General features: G+C 50.6%; 1 protein-coding gene and 1 pseudogene across 1 annotated transcript; both read left to right on the forward strand.

The window, feature by feature from the left end:
- The first annotated feature begins 2,187 nt into the window (after positions 1-2,187).
- On the forward strand, positions 2,188-5,910 carry LOC102431903 (proteoglycan 3-like). The gene is made up of 5 exons (XM_014458523.2): positions 2,188-2,274; positions 2,664-2,977; positions 3,662-3,793; positions 4,572-4,668; positions 5,852-5,910. Exons 1-5 carry the CDS (start codon positions 2,214-2,216, stop codon positions 5,908-5,910), a joined length of 663 nt encoding a protein of 220 aa, XP_014314009.1. The 5' UTR covers positions 2,188-2,213.
- Positions 5,911-10,279: 4,369 nt separating this feature from the next.
- LOC102432224 lies at positions 10,280-13,212 on the forward strand (annotated as a pseudogene).
- Positions 13,213-18,223: the final 5,011 nt, after the last annotated feature.

Genomic DNA, 18,223 nt, shown 5'->3' on the forward strand with positions numbered 1-18,223 from the left:
TCCAACCAGCGAGTGATAAGATGCCCCTGGCCTGGGCTCCAGAGGGAGGAGAATGCTGGGGAGGGGTCTAGCTCTTCCCTCTCCCCCCACCCTTATGGTGGACTCAAAATTTAAATCCAAGACCAGGTTTTTGGGCCCCAGAATTGGCCAATTGACCCACCACCACCACCTCATGTCGGTAGATAAGCTGAGGATCTGGTCCGTTGGGCCAGAGAGATAACAGCCAAGACTGTTACCCTGCAATCAGGCCCAGAAGTGACCTCTCAGATACTTCTCCATTTGTAGGTCCCCTGGGACAGCAGAGGCTGGGAAGGCCTTTTCACCCTCTGGGCTTCCTGTCCCTGGTGCCCAGAGGCCTGGAAGACTGAGCCGGGGTCTGAGGAAGAAGTATGACTTCCCAGGGGGAATGTCACAGAGTGGGTCACCCACCCTGCCAAGGCCACTAGCTCCCGGCAGGAATTTCCAGCAGAACCAGGGCTCGGCACTTGTTGGCCTCTCTTTGGACGGCAGTGAATGTGGCTGGAGCTGGGTTGATTAAAGTTTTGATATTTTACTCATCACAGATGTTTTTGCATTTATTTTTATTTCCAAGAAAGATTGCATGAAAGCATTATTTATCTTGACTACTGAATTCTTTAGTGCCCCCTTAAATTTTGCACCTGAGACAAGTGCCTCACTCACTACCCCTAGTCCTGACCCTGGTGGTGACAGAGGGCTGGTGGGAGATGAGCATGGAGGTGGGGAGGGTGGCCCCCATGGTGTCTGAAAGATTCTACTACATGAAGCTTTCCATTGCAGCTGTCACCTCTTTGCCTGAAGATATGCCTTGAGGTTGGACTACATTTTCTAGACCAGTGATCGTCAATGGAGGCAACTTTGCTCCCCAGAGGACATTTGGAAATATGTGGAGATGTTTTTGATAGTCTTTGGGGGACAGTCAGGTGATGGGGGAGGTACTCCTGACATATAGTGAGTAGAGACCAGTGATGCTGCTAAACTTCTACAGTCCCCCACCCCTTCCTCTGCCAACACACAACAAAGAATTACTTTACTCCAACTAGTAAGAGTGAAAAGGTTGAGAACCTTGATCTAGATCTAAAGCATAGAAGAAAGAGCATAAGTTTTTCACACATTAAAGATGAAAAATAGAAAGAGGGAGAACTAGAGTGAGAATAAGAAAAAGAGGAGGGAGGGAGAAAGAGAAAGAGATAGATAGATGATAGATACAAGGTTTGGGAGCCAAAAGGACTAGGATTCCCAGATCCCCCACTTCCTGTGCACACTTGCAAGGGACTTTTCCTCTCTGAATCTCATTTTCCATACATGTGAAGTCAGGGTCATCATACATTCTCATGGGAATGAGGACAAGGTGAGGATTCTGGGATAGGATACATATGAAGTCCCTGGTAGACAAAAACTCAGGAGGGTGGGACTCCCTTGGCCTTCTCCCTCCTCCCCTCATGGTCCCCCAGCACTGTAGGGTCCTCCCCCTCATTGGCCGAGATAATGACCAGAGGAAGGCTGCTCGTGGGGTTAAGACTGGGCACTTTAGGGGTGCTAATGGTTAGTATATGTGGGCAGTAGACATCTGGGGTCTTCTCCAGCACACCTGGACACCCATGTGTGTCAGTGGACCCCAGGAGGCAGGTCCCTGCAGTCCCAGCAGGGAGCAGTTGAGAGAATTGAGCAAATGCCTTATTATCAGCTCCCCTGCCCAGCACCCCAGCCTGGGGCAATCATCCAAGCCTCTTCCCACTTCCCCAAAAGCCCAATATAAGGACTGCCTCTGGGACCCCTCATTCTGAGACACCAAGAGTGGAGGTCTCTGACACTTCAGAGGTGAGTGCTCCCCCAGCTGCCCAGGGAGCCTAGGAGGCCTGTCCTTAGGGCCCCGATGGCCACTGTTCTTCCACTCCGTCCTCAGTGTAGTGGAACGGGCCCTGACCTGGAGCAGACCTGTTCCTGCAGGGACAGGGTCTGGGCTAAGTGTCATCTCAGGGGCTAGTGATAAAGCCCATGGGTAAAAGGGACTTTTTCTGCTTCTCCAGGTCAGCATCTGTTCACTGGGGGAGAAGGAAGCCCTCCAGTTTGCCCTTTAATCAGCCACTTAAACAAACATTGCATCTCTGTTGTGTGACAGAGGCCGTGCAGACACAGTGAGCAGACCCACGGCGGGAAGTGAAGCCGTGTCCCTGCCACAAGAACGAGTGAATATGAAACTCCCCCTGCTCCTGCTGCTCCTCCTGCTGGGGACAGTTGCTGCTCTTCATCTGGGTAAGTCCTCCCTTCCCTTCTCATCCAGCTTGACCCCTTCTCCTCTTTCTGGCAACTCCTTGGCTTCTTCTGGGCCAGGCCATAGCTTTTCCTTCTTCAGTGGACCCAGCTCCCCTCAGGTAAGATCTCTCCTGGACTCAGAAATGTGACCTGAACATTGTCAGGGCTCCTCCTCAAGCAAAAACCACACATCTTCTCAGAGGTGCTTCTTCCTACACTGAAATACACACCTGTCAGCCAGTACCAGGTGCTCACCCCACAGGGAGGAGATCCTTAGGCCTAGGCTCCAGAAGGAGGCACTAGGAAGGCTTGAGTGGGGCTGTCGGAGCTGTCTGTGGTTCTAGAAGAAGGAGACCCCTGACATGATGGCAGGTTACCTGTTCTTCCAGGGAATGATGCCCCCTATCCTGACAGCCAAGAGTCACAGGCAGACCTGAGCCAGGATCTGGAAGGCTCTGGGGAGCAGGAGGGAGAGTCAGTCCTGACTGAGGAGGCGATTCAGTCTGAAGGAGAGCAGGTGGAGGCTTCCAGCTGCCAAGATGCCTTTGAGGATGAAGAGGCCATGGAGTCGGACCAAGATGCCCTAGATGAGAACTTGCAGTGCCCCAGGGAAGAGGACACAGTGAAAATACTGGGCAGTCCTGGATGCAAGACCTGCCGCTACGTGTTGGTGCGGACCTGCAGAAGATTTAGAGGCGCTCGGGTAAGTGGCTGGGAGGCTACTGATGAAGGAGGACCAGGGGCATGAGAAGATAGTGGATTCCACCTCCTGTTCCCTATTCATTTACACTAGTGGTTGTCAAACGCTAGTGAGCAGCAGACTCTTCTATAGGTCTTGTTGAAGCATAGATTTCAGAATTAGCAGGTGGGGCCCAAGAGTTTTCATTTAGGACCAAGTGTGAGGTGATGATGATATTGTTGGTCTGGAGACAGTACTTTGAGAATCACTGATTGGGACAAAAAGCTTTGGTATTAGATAAACCTGTGTTAAACCCTGGCTCCACCTGTCATTGACATGTTACCTGGCCAAGTCCCTTCATCTTTCAGAGCTTCAGGATCTTCACTTGTACAATGGAGATATATAGTAACAACCTCTTATGTTGTGGTGAGGATTAAATGAGATAATACACAAAAAGCATTTGGATCAGTCCTCGAGTCATTATAAACTCCCAGTAAATGGTGGCTAAGATTATTCTCAGGATTATTATTGTTTCCTGCAAGAAGTTCCCGGTGACAGATGAAGGAGCAAGAGATGGAATTGGAGGAGCAAGTAGATCCCTGATTTCTGACCTGACAAGCGATGGAGAGTTCTCTCCTGAAGGCTCAGGAACTTGAGGGGAAAAAAAACAACCCAGTGAATTATCTACCCCACCTCTTCTCTCTGCAGAATGTCTGCAGGAGGTGCTACAGAGGCAACCTCGTCTCTATCCACAACCTCAGTGTCAACTATCAACTCCAGTGCTTGGCCAGTAATATTAACCAGCAACAGGTCTGGATTGGAGGCAGACTCAGGGGCCGGGTAAGTGAGGGGCCAGCTCCCAGGTACAGGAAGTTCTCTCTGGCATCAGGCCTCATTCCAGCAGCCGAGTGACTTTCCTGTGGGAGGCAGTGGGGGAGCTGGCTGGTGTGGCTAAAGAGAACTGGTGATTGTGCGCATCTCTTCCCACTCCACGTTCAGTGACTTCGTGCCATGGCAGGTGTATTTACCCCAAAGAAATTGGCGATTGTTACAAATCAGGTTTCCTCCCTCCTTCTGCCTTCTCACCTTCCCCCAGAGCTGGTTGAAAAACAGTTACCAGCTCACCACTGGAGTCAGGAGATCCTTTCCTTGCCCAGCTTGGTCATTTACAAGCTGAATGGGTTCCTCATGTCTCAAATGGGGTCCTTCTCTCAGAGTGGTTCTGGGATAGTGGGTGAATAAGTGCTATTATATTTGCTACTCAAGTGTGGTCCATGGACCAAGCAGTAGTAGCATGGCCTGATAGCTTGTTAGAGATGCACAGTCTTTGGCCCCATCTGAGACTCCTGAATCAGCATCTCCATTTTAAAAAGGTCTGCAGGAGACTTGTATTCACAGAAAGTTTGAGAAGCCTGGCTATGTGAGGCGGGGAGGGACCACTGCTTGTCCATTGTCATTGCCTGAAAACACTCAGGGGTGGGTGTCCAGGATATCTGGCTCCTAGCAGGGTGGGAAGTTCCCAGAAAGGGACACTCAGTGGGCATTTTCTGGAACCTCTGTATCAGCCTGTTTCCTGGACCTCAGCCTCTGACCCAGCCTATCCGCTCTCTCATTCTAGTGCAGAAGGTTACACTGGATTGATGGGAGTGCTGTGAATTTTACATACTGGGCTAATGGACGTGGGCGCGGCCGCTGTGTGGCCCTATGCACCAGAGGTGAGGGGACTGGGCACCAGGGCAAAGGGGAGGGACGGCAAGGTGGACTCTAACACACTGTCCCTTTGAGCTGCCTGAGCACACCTCCTCAAACTCACAGCCTCCCCACAACTGGAGAACCAACGTCCTGTCTGTGAGGAGGGCTGTGATGTAGGGTGAGGGGCTGCCCTGTGTGAGGGCTGGATGGGGGCTCTCCATCCTCACAGACTAAGCTCACCCGGGGTCTGGGGGCTGCTTTCCTTCCTCTGCTACTGATGTGACAATTGAGAGTAGCCAAGGACACCCTAGCCGACTTGGCTCAGTGGATAGAGCATCAGCCTGCCGACTGAGGGGTCCCAGGTTCGATTCCTGCCAAGGACACATGCCTGGATTGCCGGCTCGATCCCCAGTAGGGGGCGTACTGGAAGCAGCCGATCAATGATTCTCTCTCATCATTGATGTTTCCATCTCTCTCTCCTTTTCCCTTCCTCTCTGAAATCAATAAAGAAATATGTATATATTTTTTTTTAAATATATTTTATTGATTTTTTACAGAGAGGAAGGGGGAGGGATAGAGAGTTAGAAACATCGATGAGAGAGAAACATCGACCAGCTGCCTCCTGCACATCTCCCACTGGGGATGTGCCCGCAACCAACGTACATGCCCTTGACCGGAATCGAACCCGGGACCCTTCAGTCCGCAGGCCGACGCTCTATCCACTGAGCCAAACCGGTTTCGGCAATATGTATATTTTTAAAAAAGAATAGCTAAGGTGAATGAAATGTGTGGATGAGGGACAAGCAAGAGATGTGCGAATTAGGAATGGCTGAATGTCAGACGTGAGGGACTCAGGACTGTGGCTAAGGCCATACACGCTGGAGAAAGGCTGCCTCAGTTCCCACCCCAGCCCAGCCACCTGCCACTGGCATTCAGGCCAGTGGTTTCCCCACTGAGCCTCAGGTTCCTCATCTGTGCAGTGGGGATGACAGCACCTCCCTCTGGGAGTCATTATGAGGATTAGCCAGGAGCCCCCAGGAAGCACTCAGCACCCTGTCTTCCTGGGGTGAAAACTCAACAAACACAAGCTAGTGGGTGTGTGTGTGTGTGTGTGTGTGTGGCAAACATATCATGACAATTGGAGGGCAAGTGCGGCACGGGCCACAATCTGCTGGCAGCTGACATCACCGTGTTTTCTATTTCTAGGAGGTCGTTGGCGACGAAAACGTTGTGGAAGACGTCTGCCCTTCATCTGCTCCTACTAAGCCAGTGGCCAGGAGGAGATCCTGCCTGGAGCCCTCTCCCTACACCCCTCCTGGCGGCCCCTGGCCCACCCTATGCCCTGGGCTGGACTCCCAGCCTCTCCTGGTCATAAAGCCATGTTTCCCACTGCATTTCCTGACTCTTGTTTCTTCACTGCTCATTCGAGGGCTCCCCGGGGTTGGAACTCCTGGAAGCCCTCACTCCTGCAGGGTGGGGCTTTGAGGAAAGTAAAGGATGGCCAGCGGCCCGCGGGTATTGGTGGAATGGGGGTGGGGCGCTGAGGGGTTTGGCTGCAGCGCCACCTGGGGGCAGATCAAGGGCTGGGTGGCTCTCCCAAGACCTTTCTCAGCCCAGGCTGGAGGATTGCACCCCTCCCCGCCTGGGGAAAGTTCTCATTGGGTGGGGGCTGGTGGGGAACTGGCCCTCCTGCATTGTTTGGATTCATTATAGGGTGCGGGTGGGGTGGGAGTGGGACAGCTTTCCAAATGAGGGTGATATCACTGATTCAAGAAGTGGAGGACTGTGAAAATTTTAACTGAGTACTTTTAAAGATGAAATTGGCTTTATTCATCAATTCATGAATCAGGCAGCATCCCATCCAGCAAATAGAAAGACGCTCTGAAAAGCTGTAATAATGGAAGGTATTTATAGGCAGAAGGGAGCAGAAGGAAGGTTCTAGGAAAGACTGCATTGTTTCAGGGGAGGTCACCTTTCTTTGGAAGGGGCCTATCAAGAGGATTATCAACCCTAGCTGGTTTGGCTCAGTGGATAGTGCGTTGGCCTGTGGACTGAAGTGTCCTGCGTTTCATTCGGGTCAAGGGCAGGTACCTAAGTTGCAGGCTCCTCCAGAGTCCCAGGGCCTGGCACACATGCAGGAGGCAACCAATCAACCTGTTTCTCTCACATCGATAGTTCTCTCTGCTTTCCCTCTCGCTATGTCTCTAAAACCCACTGGAAAATTATCATGGGGTGAGAATTAAAAATAAAAAAGTAAAAGTAATGAGTAAGAGGACTGGCTTTACATCCCAAAATATGGGCTTTCCCATCCTAATAAGGTGCTAGCTAAGCTCTGTGAAGCTAAGCTCTGTCTTTAGGGTGGAACCACTGGAGTTCTGTTCACCGCGCCAGCACAGAGCAGGAGCGCAATCCAGACAGTGCTTATCTGTGGACACAGGTCCCAGATCCAGTGCTGGCTTCCGGACAGCCCCAGGTCCAAGCCCTGTCCTGAGAGCACTATTGGAGCTGATCTCATTAGAGGCAGGTTCTGTCATAGCCTCAGCTCCCAGATGAGAAAACTGAGACTCTGGGACTTGCCATTCATTTGCATCACACTGCACTGAGACCCACCCCCTGCCTAATGTGGGACTGGACTGATCCTTGAGACAAGAGACTGAGTTTGAAACCCCTTTGGATGTAAATGCAAACATAAGCCAGACAGTCGGAGTTTCATGGATGCTGAAAACATTGGCAGCATTGGATGGACTGTCTGGGAGTAATGCAGACTGTCTGGGGGTATCAAAGAAGCAAGGACCTAGGAGTCAGACGTGCCACTCCTTCCTAGTTGTATGAACTTGGGCAGGTCATTGATCCTCTCCCAGCTTCTACAGTAGGTGTTCAGACTAGAAATGGAAATACCTATTTTGTAGAATGATTGTAAAGATTAAGTGGGGTGATGGATGCCAGAGCCTTCGTGTAGCAAAGTGTTTGGTCTGTGGTGGGCCTTCAAAAATGTTATTTCCAGTTTTAAACCAGACATTACTGTGGTCACTGAAGCCATTGGAATATCTTTGCTTGGGGTTTGAGTGCCAAGAAGACAGGGTGAGAGAAGGCAGGCTGTAGAGAAGGGAGGTGAGTGAGAGGAGGCAGAGGGAAGGCAGCCATGGGGGGATAAGGAGCTGGAAGACCTGCCCTTAGGCCTGTCTCAGACTTGCTGTGTGATCTTGGGCAACATGTTCAAGCTCTCTGAGGTGCTGTTTCCAAATCCGTAACACATGGCTGTTCAAGGGAAAGTGTGTGTAAAGCTGATCGTGTGTCTGGCTCTTGAGAGCAGCTGAGTATTCCTACCAGTGAATGATATCATGCCCCAGGCCTGGGCTCCCAGAGGGAGGAGAATCCTGGGGAGGGGTCTAGCCCTTCCCTCTACCCACCCCCTAGGGGGGGGGATAAACTTTAAATCCAAGACCAGGTTTTTGGGCCCCAGAATTGGCCAATTGCCACATTACCAACACCCCATGTCAGTAGATAAGCTGAGGATCTGGTCCGTTGGGTCAGAGAGATAACAGCCAAGACCGTTACCCTGCAATCAGGCCCAGGAGTTACCTCCCAGATACTTCTCCATTTGCAGGTCCCCTGGGACAGCAGAGGCAGGGAAGGCCTTTCCACCCTCTGGGCTACCTGTCCTTGGTGCTTTGAGCCCTGGAAGACTGAGCAGGGGTCTAAGGAAGAGATACGACTGCCCAGAGGGAATGTCACAGAGTGGGTCACCCACCCTGCCAAGGCCACTAGCTCCCGGCAGGGATATCCAGCAGCGCCAGAGCTGGGCACTTGTTGGCCTCTCTTTGGATGGCAGTAAATGAGCCTGGAGCTCGGTTGATTAAAGTTTTGATATTTATTCATCAGAGATGTTTTTGCATTTATTTTTATTTCCAAGAAAGATTGCATGAAAGCATTTCATCAATCTTGACTACTGAATTCTTTAGTGCCCCCTTAAATTTTGCACCTGAGATGAATGCCTCACTCACTGCCCCCTAGTCCTGACCCTGGTGGTGACAGAGGGCTGGTAGGAGATGAGGATTGTGGTGGGGAGGGTGGCCCCTATGGTGTCTGAAAGATACTGCATAAAGCTTTCCATTGCAGCTGTCTCCTCTTTGTCTGAAGATATGCCTTGAGGTTGGACTAAATGGCATTTTCTAGACCAGTGATCCTCAACGGAGGTAACTTTGCTCCCCAGAAGACATTTGGAAATATGTGGAGATGTTTTTGATAATCCTGGGTGACAATCAGATTAATGGGGAGAGGTACTCCTGACATCTAGTGAGTAGAAACCAGGGATGCTGCTAAACTCTCTAGAACCCCCTCCCTCAACACACAACTAAAAATTACTTTACTCCAAATAGTAACAGTGCAAAGGTTGAGAACCTTGTTCTAGATCTATAGCATAGAAGAAAGAGCATAAGTTTTTCACACATTAAAGATGAAAAAAGAGGAAGAGGGACCACTTGAGTGAAAACAAGAAACAGAGGGAACGAGGGGAGAAGGGATTGAGGGAGAGAGAAAGTGATAGATAGATGATAGATAGATAGATGATAGATAGATAGATAGATAGATAGATAGATAGATAGATAGATAGATAGAAGATGTGGGAGCCAAAAGGACTAGAAATCCCAGATCCCTCACTTCCTGTGCACACTTGCAAGGGACTCTCTCTGAATCTCATTTTTCACACCTTTGAAGTTAGGGTCATCATACATTCTCATGGGAATGAGGAGAAGGTGAGGATTCTGGGATGGGATGCATATGAAGTCTCTGGTCTACGCAAGCAATCATGAGGTGGGAGCCTTCTTCCTCCTCCCCTCATTATCCACCAACATCCCAGGATCCTCCACTTCATTGGCTGGGATAGTGACCAGAGGAAGGCTGCTCCTGGGGTTATGACTGGGGCACTTTAGGGGTGCTAATGGTTAGTATATGTGGGCATAGACATCTGGGGTCTTCTCCAGCACACCTGGACACCCATGTGTGTCAGTGGACTCCAGGAGGCAGGTCCCTGTAGTCCCAGCAGGGAGCAGGTGAGAGAATTGAGCAAATGCCTTATTATCTACTCCCCTGCCCAGCACCCCAGCCTGGGACAATCATCCTGTTTCTTCCCACTTTTCCAAAAGCCCAATATAAGGATTGCCTCTGGACCCAGCAGTCAGAGACACCAAGATTGGAGGTCTCTGACTCTTGAGAGGTGAGTGCTCCCCCAGCTGCCCAGGGAGGAGGGGTCCAAGGCTTGGGAGGAAGCAGAAGCCTATATGGCAAACACCTAGGAGGTCTGTCCTTAGGACCCTGATGACCACTGTCCTTCCACTCCTTCCTAAGTGTAGTGGAAGGAGTCCTGACCTTGAGCAGACCTGTTCCTGCAGGGACAGGGTCTGGGCTAAGTGTCATCTCAGGGGCCAGTGATAAAGCACATGGCTAAAAGGGACTTTTTCTGCTTCTCCAGGTCAGCATGTGTTCACTGGGGGAGAAGGGAGCCCTTAAATTTGCCCTTTAATCAGCCACTTAAACAAACATTGCATCTCTGTTGTGTGACAGGGGCCATGCAGACCAGTGAGAGGACCCACGGCCGGAAGTGAAGCTGTGTCTCTGCCACAAGTACAAGTGGGTATGAAACTCCCCCTGCTCCTGCTGCTCCTCCTGCTGGGGACAGTTGCTGCTCTTCATCTGGGTAAGTTCTCCCTTCCCTTCTCATCCAGCTTGACCCCTTCTCCTCTTTCTGGCAGCTCTTTCACTCTCTGGGCCAGGCCACAGCTTTTTCTTCTTCAGTGGACCCAGCTCCCCTCAGGTAAGATCTCTCCTGGACTCAGAAATGTGACCTGAACATTCTGTCAGGGCTCCTCCTCAAGCTAAAACCACCCACCTTCTCAGAGGTGCTTCTTCCTACCCTGAAATACACACCTGTCAGCCAGCGCCAGGTGCTCACCCTGTCATGTGGGTGCTCACCTCACCCCACAGGGAGGAGATCCTTAGGCCTAGGCTCCAGAAGGAGGCACTAGGAAGCCTGTCCGTAGTCCTGGAAGAAGGAGCTCCTGACCTGATGGCAGGCTACCCTTCTTCCCAGGGAATGATGCCCCCTACCCCGACAGCCAAGAGACACAGGCAGACCTGAGCCAGGATCTGGAAGGCTCAGGGGAGCAGGAAGGAGAGTCAGTCCTGACTGAGGAGGCGATTCAGTCTGAAGGAGAGCAGGTGGAGGCTTCCAGCTGCCAAGATGCCTTTGAGGATGAAGAGGCCATGGAGTCGGACCCAGGTGCCCTAGATGAGAACTTGCAGTGCCCCAGGGCAGAGGACACAGAGGAAATGCTGGGCAGTCCTGGGTGCAAGACCTGCCACTACCGGTTGCTAAAGACTCTCCTAACATTTGTTGGTGCTCAGGTAATTGGCAGGGAGACTACTGTGGAAGGAGGACCAAGGGCAGGAGAAGAGAGTGGGTTCCACCTCCTTTTCCCTATTCATTTACACTAGTGGTTCTCAAAGGCTAGTGAGCAGCAGAATCTCCGAGAGGTCTTGTTGAAGCATAGATTTCAGGGTTAGCAAGGCTGGGGTGCAGCCCAAGAGTTTGCATTTAGGACCAAGTGCCAGGTGATGATGATTATTCTCAGTATTATTATTGTTTCCTGCAAGAAGTTCCCGGTGACAGATGAAGGACCAAGAGATGGAATTGGAGGAGCAAGGAGATCCCTGATTTCTGACCTGACCAGGGATGGAGACCTCTCCCCTGGAGACTCAGAAAATTGAGGGGGAAAAAACCCAGTGAATTCCCTACTCCACTTCTTTCTGCAGATCACCTGCAGGAGGTGCTACAGAGGTAACCTCGTCTCTATCCACAACCTCAGTGTCAACAATCAACTCCTGTCCTGGGCCAGTAAGATCAACCAGCCGGGATCTGGATTGGAGCCACCATCAGGAGCTGGGTAAGTGAGGGGCCAGCTCCCAGGTACAGGAAGTTCTCTCTGGCATCAGGCCTCATTCCAGCAGCTGAGTGACCTTTCTGTGGGAGGCTATGGGGGAGCTGGCTGGTGTGGCTAAAGAGAACTGGTGATTGTGCACATCTCTTTCCAACTCCATGTTTAGTGACTTCATGCCATGGCAGGTGTATTTATCTCAAGGAAATTGGCTATTGTTACAAATCAGTGTTCTTCCCACTCTCTGCCTTCTTACCTTCCCCCAGACCGGTTGATAAACAGTTACCAGCTCACCATTGGAGTCAGGAGATCCTTTCCTTACCCAGCTTGCTCATTTACAAGCTGAATGGCTTCCTCATGTCTAAAATGGGGGTCCTTCTCTCAGAGTGGTTCTGGGATAGTGGGTGAATAAGTGCCATTGTATTTGCTACTCAAGTGTGGTCCATGGACAAAGCAGTATTAGCATTGCCTTGTAGCTGGTTAGGAATGCACAGTCTTGGGCCCCATCGGAGCCTCCTGAATCAGCATCTCCACATTAAAAAGATCTGCAGGAGACTTGTATTCACAGAAAGTTTGAGAAGCGTGGCTATGTGAGGCGGCCATTGTCATCGCCTGCAAACCCTGAGGGGTGGGTCTCCTGGATATCTGGCTCCTAGCTGGGGGGGAGGGGGGTGGGGGTGGGGGGGGAGCAGCAGTGCCCAGAAAGGGACACTCAGTGGGCATTTTCCAGAACCTCTGGATCTGCCTGTCTTCCTGGTCCCCTGCCTCTGACCCAACCTATTCCCTATCTTGATCTAGTGCTCCAGGTTACACTGGATTGATGAGAGTGCTGTGAATTTTAGACACTGGGCTCATCAGCATGGGAACGACCACTATGTGACCCTATCCACCAGAGGTGAGGGGGACTGGGCACCAGGGCTAAGGGAAGGGACGGCAAGGTGGACTCTTACATACTGTCCCTTTGAGCTGCCTGAGCAACACCTCCTCAAACTCACAGCCCCCCCACAACTGGAGAATCAACGTCCAGTCTGTGAGGAGGGCTGTGAAGTAGGGTGAGGGGCTGCCCTGTGAGGGCTGGATGGGGGCTCTCCATCCTCACAAATGGAACTCAGCTGGGTGCCTGGCAGCTCTTTTCCTTCTTCTGCTACTGATGTGACAAATGAGGTTAATGAAAGGTGTGGATGAGGGAAGAGGGAGAGATGTGCAAATTAGGATAGGTTGGATGCCAGACGTGAGGGACTATGGTTGAGGCCATACACGCTGGAGAAAGGCTGCCACAATTCCAACCCCAGCCCAGCCACCTGCCCACTGGCATACAGACAAGTGGTTTCCCCCCTGAGCCTCAGGTTCCTCATCTGTGCAGCGGGGATGAGGACAGCACCTCCCTCTGGGAGTCATTGTGAGGATTAGCCAGGAGCCCACAGAAAGCACTGAGCACCCTGTCTTCCTGGGGTGAAAACTCAACAAACACAAGCTAGTGGGGGTGTGTGGCAAACATATCATGACAATTGGAGGGCAAGGGGGGCATGGGCCACACTCTGCTGGCAGCTGACATCACTGTGTTCTCTACTGCTAGGGGGTCATTGGCAACAATCAAGTTGTGCAACACATCTGCCCTTCATCTGCTCCTACTAAGCTAGTGGCCCAGAAGAGATCCTGCCTGGAGCCCCCTCCCTACACCCCTCCTGGCGGCCCCTGGCCCATCCTGGGCACTGGGCTGGACTCTCAGCCTCCCCTGGTAATAAAGCCATGTTTCCCACTGCATTTGCTGACTCTTGTTTCTTTCATTTTTTTAAAAAAATATATTTTATTGATTTTTTTACAGAGTGGAAGGAAGAGGGATAGAGAATTAGAAACATCAAAGAGAGAGAAACCTCAATCAGCTGCCTCCTGCACACTCCCTACTGGGGATGTGCCCACAACCAAGGTATATGCCCTTGACCGGAATCGAACCCGGGACCCTTCAGTCCGCAGGCCGATGCTCTATCCACTGAGCCAAACCAGTTAGGGCAGACTCTTGTTTCTTCATTGCTCATTGGAGGACTCCCCGGGGTTGGAACTCCTGGAAGCCCTCACTCCTGCAGGGTGGGGCTTTGAGGAAAGTAAAAGATGGCTAGCTGTCCACCTGGGTGGGTGGAATGGAGGTGGGGTGCTGAGGGGTTTGGCTGCAGCGCCACCTAGGGGAAGATCCAGGGCTGGGTGGCTCTCCCAAGACCTTTCTCAGACCAGGCTGGGGGATTCCACCCCCAGCACCCACGCGCACGGCCCCCCCCCCGCCGCCCCGACCCCCGACCCCCCGGGAAAGTTGTCATTGGGTGGGGCTGGTGGGGAACTGGCCCTCCTGCTTGGTTTAGATTCAGTATAGGGTGCGGGGTGGGGTGGGAGTGGGGCAGATTTCCAAATGAGGGTGGTAACACTGATTCAAGAACTGGAGGACTGTTAAAAATTTTAACTGAGTACATTTAAAGATGAAATTGGCTTTATTCATCAACTCATGAATCAGGCAGCATCCCATCCAGTAAATAGAAAGAAGCTCTGAGAAGCTGTAAAAATGGAAGGCATTTATATGCAGAAGGGAGCAGAAGGAAGGTTCTAGCAAAGACTGCATTGTTTCAGGGGAGGTCACCTTTCTTTGGATGGGGTCTATCAGGAGGATTACCAGCCCTAGCTGGTTTGGCTCAGTGGATAGAGCGTTGGCCTGGGGACTGCAGTTTCCCGGGTTGGATTCTCGTCAAGGGCACGTACCTTAGTGACAGGCTCCTCCTGAGTCCCTGGTCCTGGGCCACGTGTGGCAGTCAACCAATGGATCTGTTTGTGTCACATCAGTATTTCTCTCTCTCTCTCCCTCTCGCTTCCACTCTCTAAAACTCACTGGAAAATTATCATGGGGTTACGATTAAAAATAAAAAAGTAAAAGTAATGAAGTAAGAAGACTGGCCTTACATCCCAAAATACAGTGGGGCCTTGACTTACGAGTGTCCCGACCTACGAGTTTTTTGAGATACCAGCTGTCTCTCGGCCGATTTTTTGCATTGAGTTGACAGAGTAATTTGAGTTAACGAGCTCCTTAATGAGCTCGGTCTCGGAACGAATTAAACTCGTAAGTCAAGGCCCCACTGTATGGGCTTTCCCATCCCAACAAGGTGCTAGCTAAGCTCTGTGAAGCTAAGCTCTGTCTTTAGGGTGGAACCCCTGGAGTTCTGTTCACCGCGCCAGCACAGAGCGGGAGCGCAATCCAGACAGTGCTTATCTGTGGACACAGGTCCCAGATCCAGTGCTGGCTTCCGGACAGCCCCAGGTCCAAGCCCTGTCCTGAGATCACTATTGGAGCTGATCTCAGTAGAGGCAGGTTCTGTCATAGCCTCAGCTCCCAGGAGAGAAAACTGAGACTCTGGGACTTGCCATTCATTTGCATCACACTGCACTGAGACCCACCCTCTGCCTAATGTGGGACTGGACTGATCCTTGAGACAAGAGGCAGAGTTTGAAACCCCTTTGGATGTAAATGCAAACATAAGCCAGACAGTTGGAGTTTCACGGATGCTGAAGACGTTGGCAGCATTGGATGGACTGTCTGGGAGTAATGCAGACTGTCTGGGGTATCAAAGAAGCAAGGACCTAGGAGTCAGACCTGCCACTCCTTTCTAGTTGTATGAACTTGGGCAGGTCATTGAACCTCTCTGAGCTTCTGTAGCAGATGTGTAGACGAGAGATGGCAATACCTATTATGTAGGGTGATTGTAAAGATTAAGTGGGATGATGGATGTCAGAGCCTTCAGGTAGCAAAGTGTTTGGCCTGTGGTGGGCCTTCAAAAATGTTATTTCCAGTTTTAAATCAGACATGACTGTGGTCACTGAAGCCATTGGAATGTCTTTGCCTGGGTGTGAGTTCAAAGAAGACAGGGTGGGGGCGGGGGGCAGGCTGTAGAGAAGGGAGGTGAGTGAGAGGAGGCAGAGGGCAGGCAGCCATGGGGGGATAAGGAGCTGGAAGACCTGCCCTTAGGCCTGTCTCAGACTTGCTGTGTGATCTTGGGCAACATGTTCAAGCTCTCTGAGGTGCCGTTTCCACATCCATAACAAAGGGCTGTTCAAGGGAAAGTGTGTGTAAAGCTGATCGTGTGTCTGGCTCTTGAGAACAGCTGAGTATTCCTACCAGTGAATGATATCATGCCCCTGGCCTGGGCTCCCAGAGGGAGGAGAATGCTGGGGAGGGGTCTAGCCCTTCCCTCTTCCCACCCCCTAGGGGGGGGGGGATCAAACTTTAAATCCAAGACCAGGTTTTTGGGCCCCAGAATTGGCCAATTGCCACACTACCACCACCCCATGTCAGTAGATAAGCTGAGGATCTGGTCCGTTGGGCCAGAGAGATAACAGCCAAGACCGTTACTCTGCAATCAGGCCCAGGAGTTACCTCTCAGATACTTCTCCATTTGTAGGTCCCCTGGGACAGCAGAGGCTGGGAAGGCCTTTTCACCCTCTGGGCTACCTGTCCCTGGTGCTTTGAGCCCTGGAAGTCTGAGCAGGGGTCTGAGGAAGAGATATGACTGCCCAGGGGGAATGTCACAGAGTGGGTCACCCACCCTGCCAAGGCCGCTAGCTCCCAGCAGGGATATCCAGCAGCACCAGGGCTCGGCACTTGTTGGCCTCTCTTTGGACGGCAGTGAATGTGGCTGGAGCTGGGTTGATTAAAGTTTTGATATTTTACTCAACACAGATTTTTTTTGCTTTTATTTTTATTTCCAAGAAAGATTGCATGAAAGCATTTCATCAATCTTGACTACTGAATTCTTTAGTACCCCTTTAAATTTTGCACCTGAGAAGAGTGCCTCACTCAGTGCCCCCTAGTCCTGACCCTGGTGGTGACAGAGGGCTGGTGGGAGATGAGGATGGGGGTGGGGAGGGTGGCCCCTATGGTTTCTGAAAGATACTGGATGAAGCTTTCCATTGCAGCTGTCTCCTCTTTGCCTGAAGATATGCCTTGAGGTTGGACTAAATGGTATTTTCTAAACGAGTGATCCTCAATGGAGGTAACTTTGCTCCCCAGAAGACATTTGGAAATATGTGGAGATGTTTTTGATAGTCTTTGGGGGACAATCAGATTGATGGGGGGAGGTACTCCTGACATCTAGTGAGTAGAGACGAGGGATGCTGCTCAACTTCTACAGTCCCCCCTCCCCCAAAACACAACAAAGAAACCCTTTATTCCAAATAGTAACAGTGCTGTGGGGCGCAGCTACAGTGTTTTGCCCAGGTTCAAGCCTCGGACTAATGAAAGGACAGGGTCCTCTCATTGCCACGTGCAAGACCCAGCTGGAAGGGCAGGGCCCTCCCAGCACAATTATAGCCAACAGCTATGGTTGTAAGCTTGAACCTATGGTCCGAACACGTAGCCACACGTGCCTTGTGATAGAGTTCGGGTGCATGTAGTTAAGTGAGGTTGAAACTCACGAGAATGCTGTAAACAACGTGATCACACCCCTACTTTGCCTCGTGGCATCTGCTATAAAATAAAGACACTGCTTGTGGGCGCTGTCTCCTCATCAGGGAGCAGTGTCCCACCGAGACCCAGCTTCCATTCTCTTGTCTGTCTTTTCTCAATCCTTTCACCCGCCCCCCGCCCCCCACTCAGGGTCACTGAACCAGGCTGAGCTGGCATGGCACATAGGCGCCCTGGGGCTGAGTATGCCATGGCCGTGCCGGCTCCCCACATATGGCGCCCGACCAGGGACTCAGTTTGGGGGAATTTAAAAGTGGTTAGGTGAAAGGAGGCTCCAAGGCGCTCGCAGAGAGTAAGTTTAAGAAACAAAAGTAAGAAAATAAGAAAGTAAGCTTAAAAAGCAAAAGTAAGAAGGCCAAAAAACAAAAATAAGGTAGGGAGCCGAAGTGTGTCTTTTCTCAATCCTTTCACCCCCCACTCAGGATCACCAGGGCCTGAGTTTTGGCCATAAGAAGTGGCGTCGGACCAGGGACTGAGTTCGGGGAAATTTAAAAATGGCGGTCAGGTGAAAGGAGGCTCCAAGGCGCATGCAGAGAGTAAGCTTAAAAAACAAAAGTAAGAAAATAAGAAAGTAAGTTTAAAAAGCAAAAGTAAGAAGGCCAAAAAACAAAAATAAGGTAGGGAGCCTAAGTGTGGTAAAATTAGCTCGGTGTAAAACATGGGAATAATGCTTAATTGAAGCATTTTTAAAGTAAGCATTTTTTAAATTTCTAAGTAGAAATAAGTGGTAGAAATAAGCGGTAGAAATAGAGAGATAAGTAGAAATATGTGGAATAAACGTTAGGAAATAAGTGGTAGAAAATAAGAGATCTCTTAGGTTTTGTTAAGCTAAAGATAGGTAAGATAGAAATAAGCTGTAGAAATAGAGAAATAAGTAGAAATAAGCGGTAGAAATAGAAAGTAAGTGGTAGACGTTAGAAAATAAGCGGTAGGAGAAATAAGCTATAGAAAGTAAGTGGTAGACGTTAGAAAATAAGCAGTAGAAAATAAGCCGTAGAAATAGAGAGTAGGAAATAAGTTGTAGGAATATAGAAATAAGTAGAAAATAAGCGGTAGAAATAAACTGTAGGAATAGAGAAATAAGTAGAAATAAGCAGTAGAAATAAGCTGTAGAAATAGAAATAAGCGGTAGAAAGCAAGTAGTAAGAA

This window comes from Myotis lucifugus, unplaced genomic scaffold, assembly GCF_000147115.1.
Source record: "Myotis lucifugus unplaced genomic scaffold, Myoluc2.0 scaffold_97, whole genome shotgun sequence".
NCBI classification, from domain to species: domain Eukaryota; kingdom Metazoa; phylum Chordata; class Mammalia; order Chiroptera; family Vespertilionidae; genus Myotis; species Myotis lucifugus.

Coding starts and splice junctions, on each gene's coding strand:
- LOC102431903 (XM_014458523.2), top strand. CDS start 2,214: ATGAAACTCCCCCTGCTCCTGCTGCTCCTCCTGCTGGGGACAGTTGCT. Junction 2,275..2,663: donor AGTTGCTGCTCTTCATCTGG/GTAAGTCCTCCC, acceptor CTGTTCTTCCAG/GGAATGATGCCCCCTATCCT. Junction 3,794..4,571: donor GAGGCAGACTCAGGGGCCGG/GTAAGTGAGGGG, acceptor CTCTCATTCTAG/TGCAGAAGGTTACACTGGAT.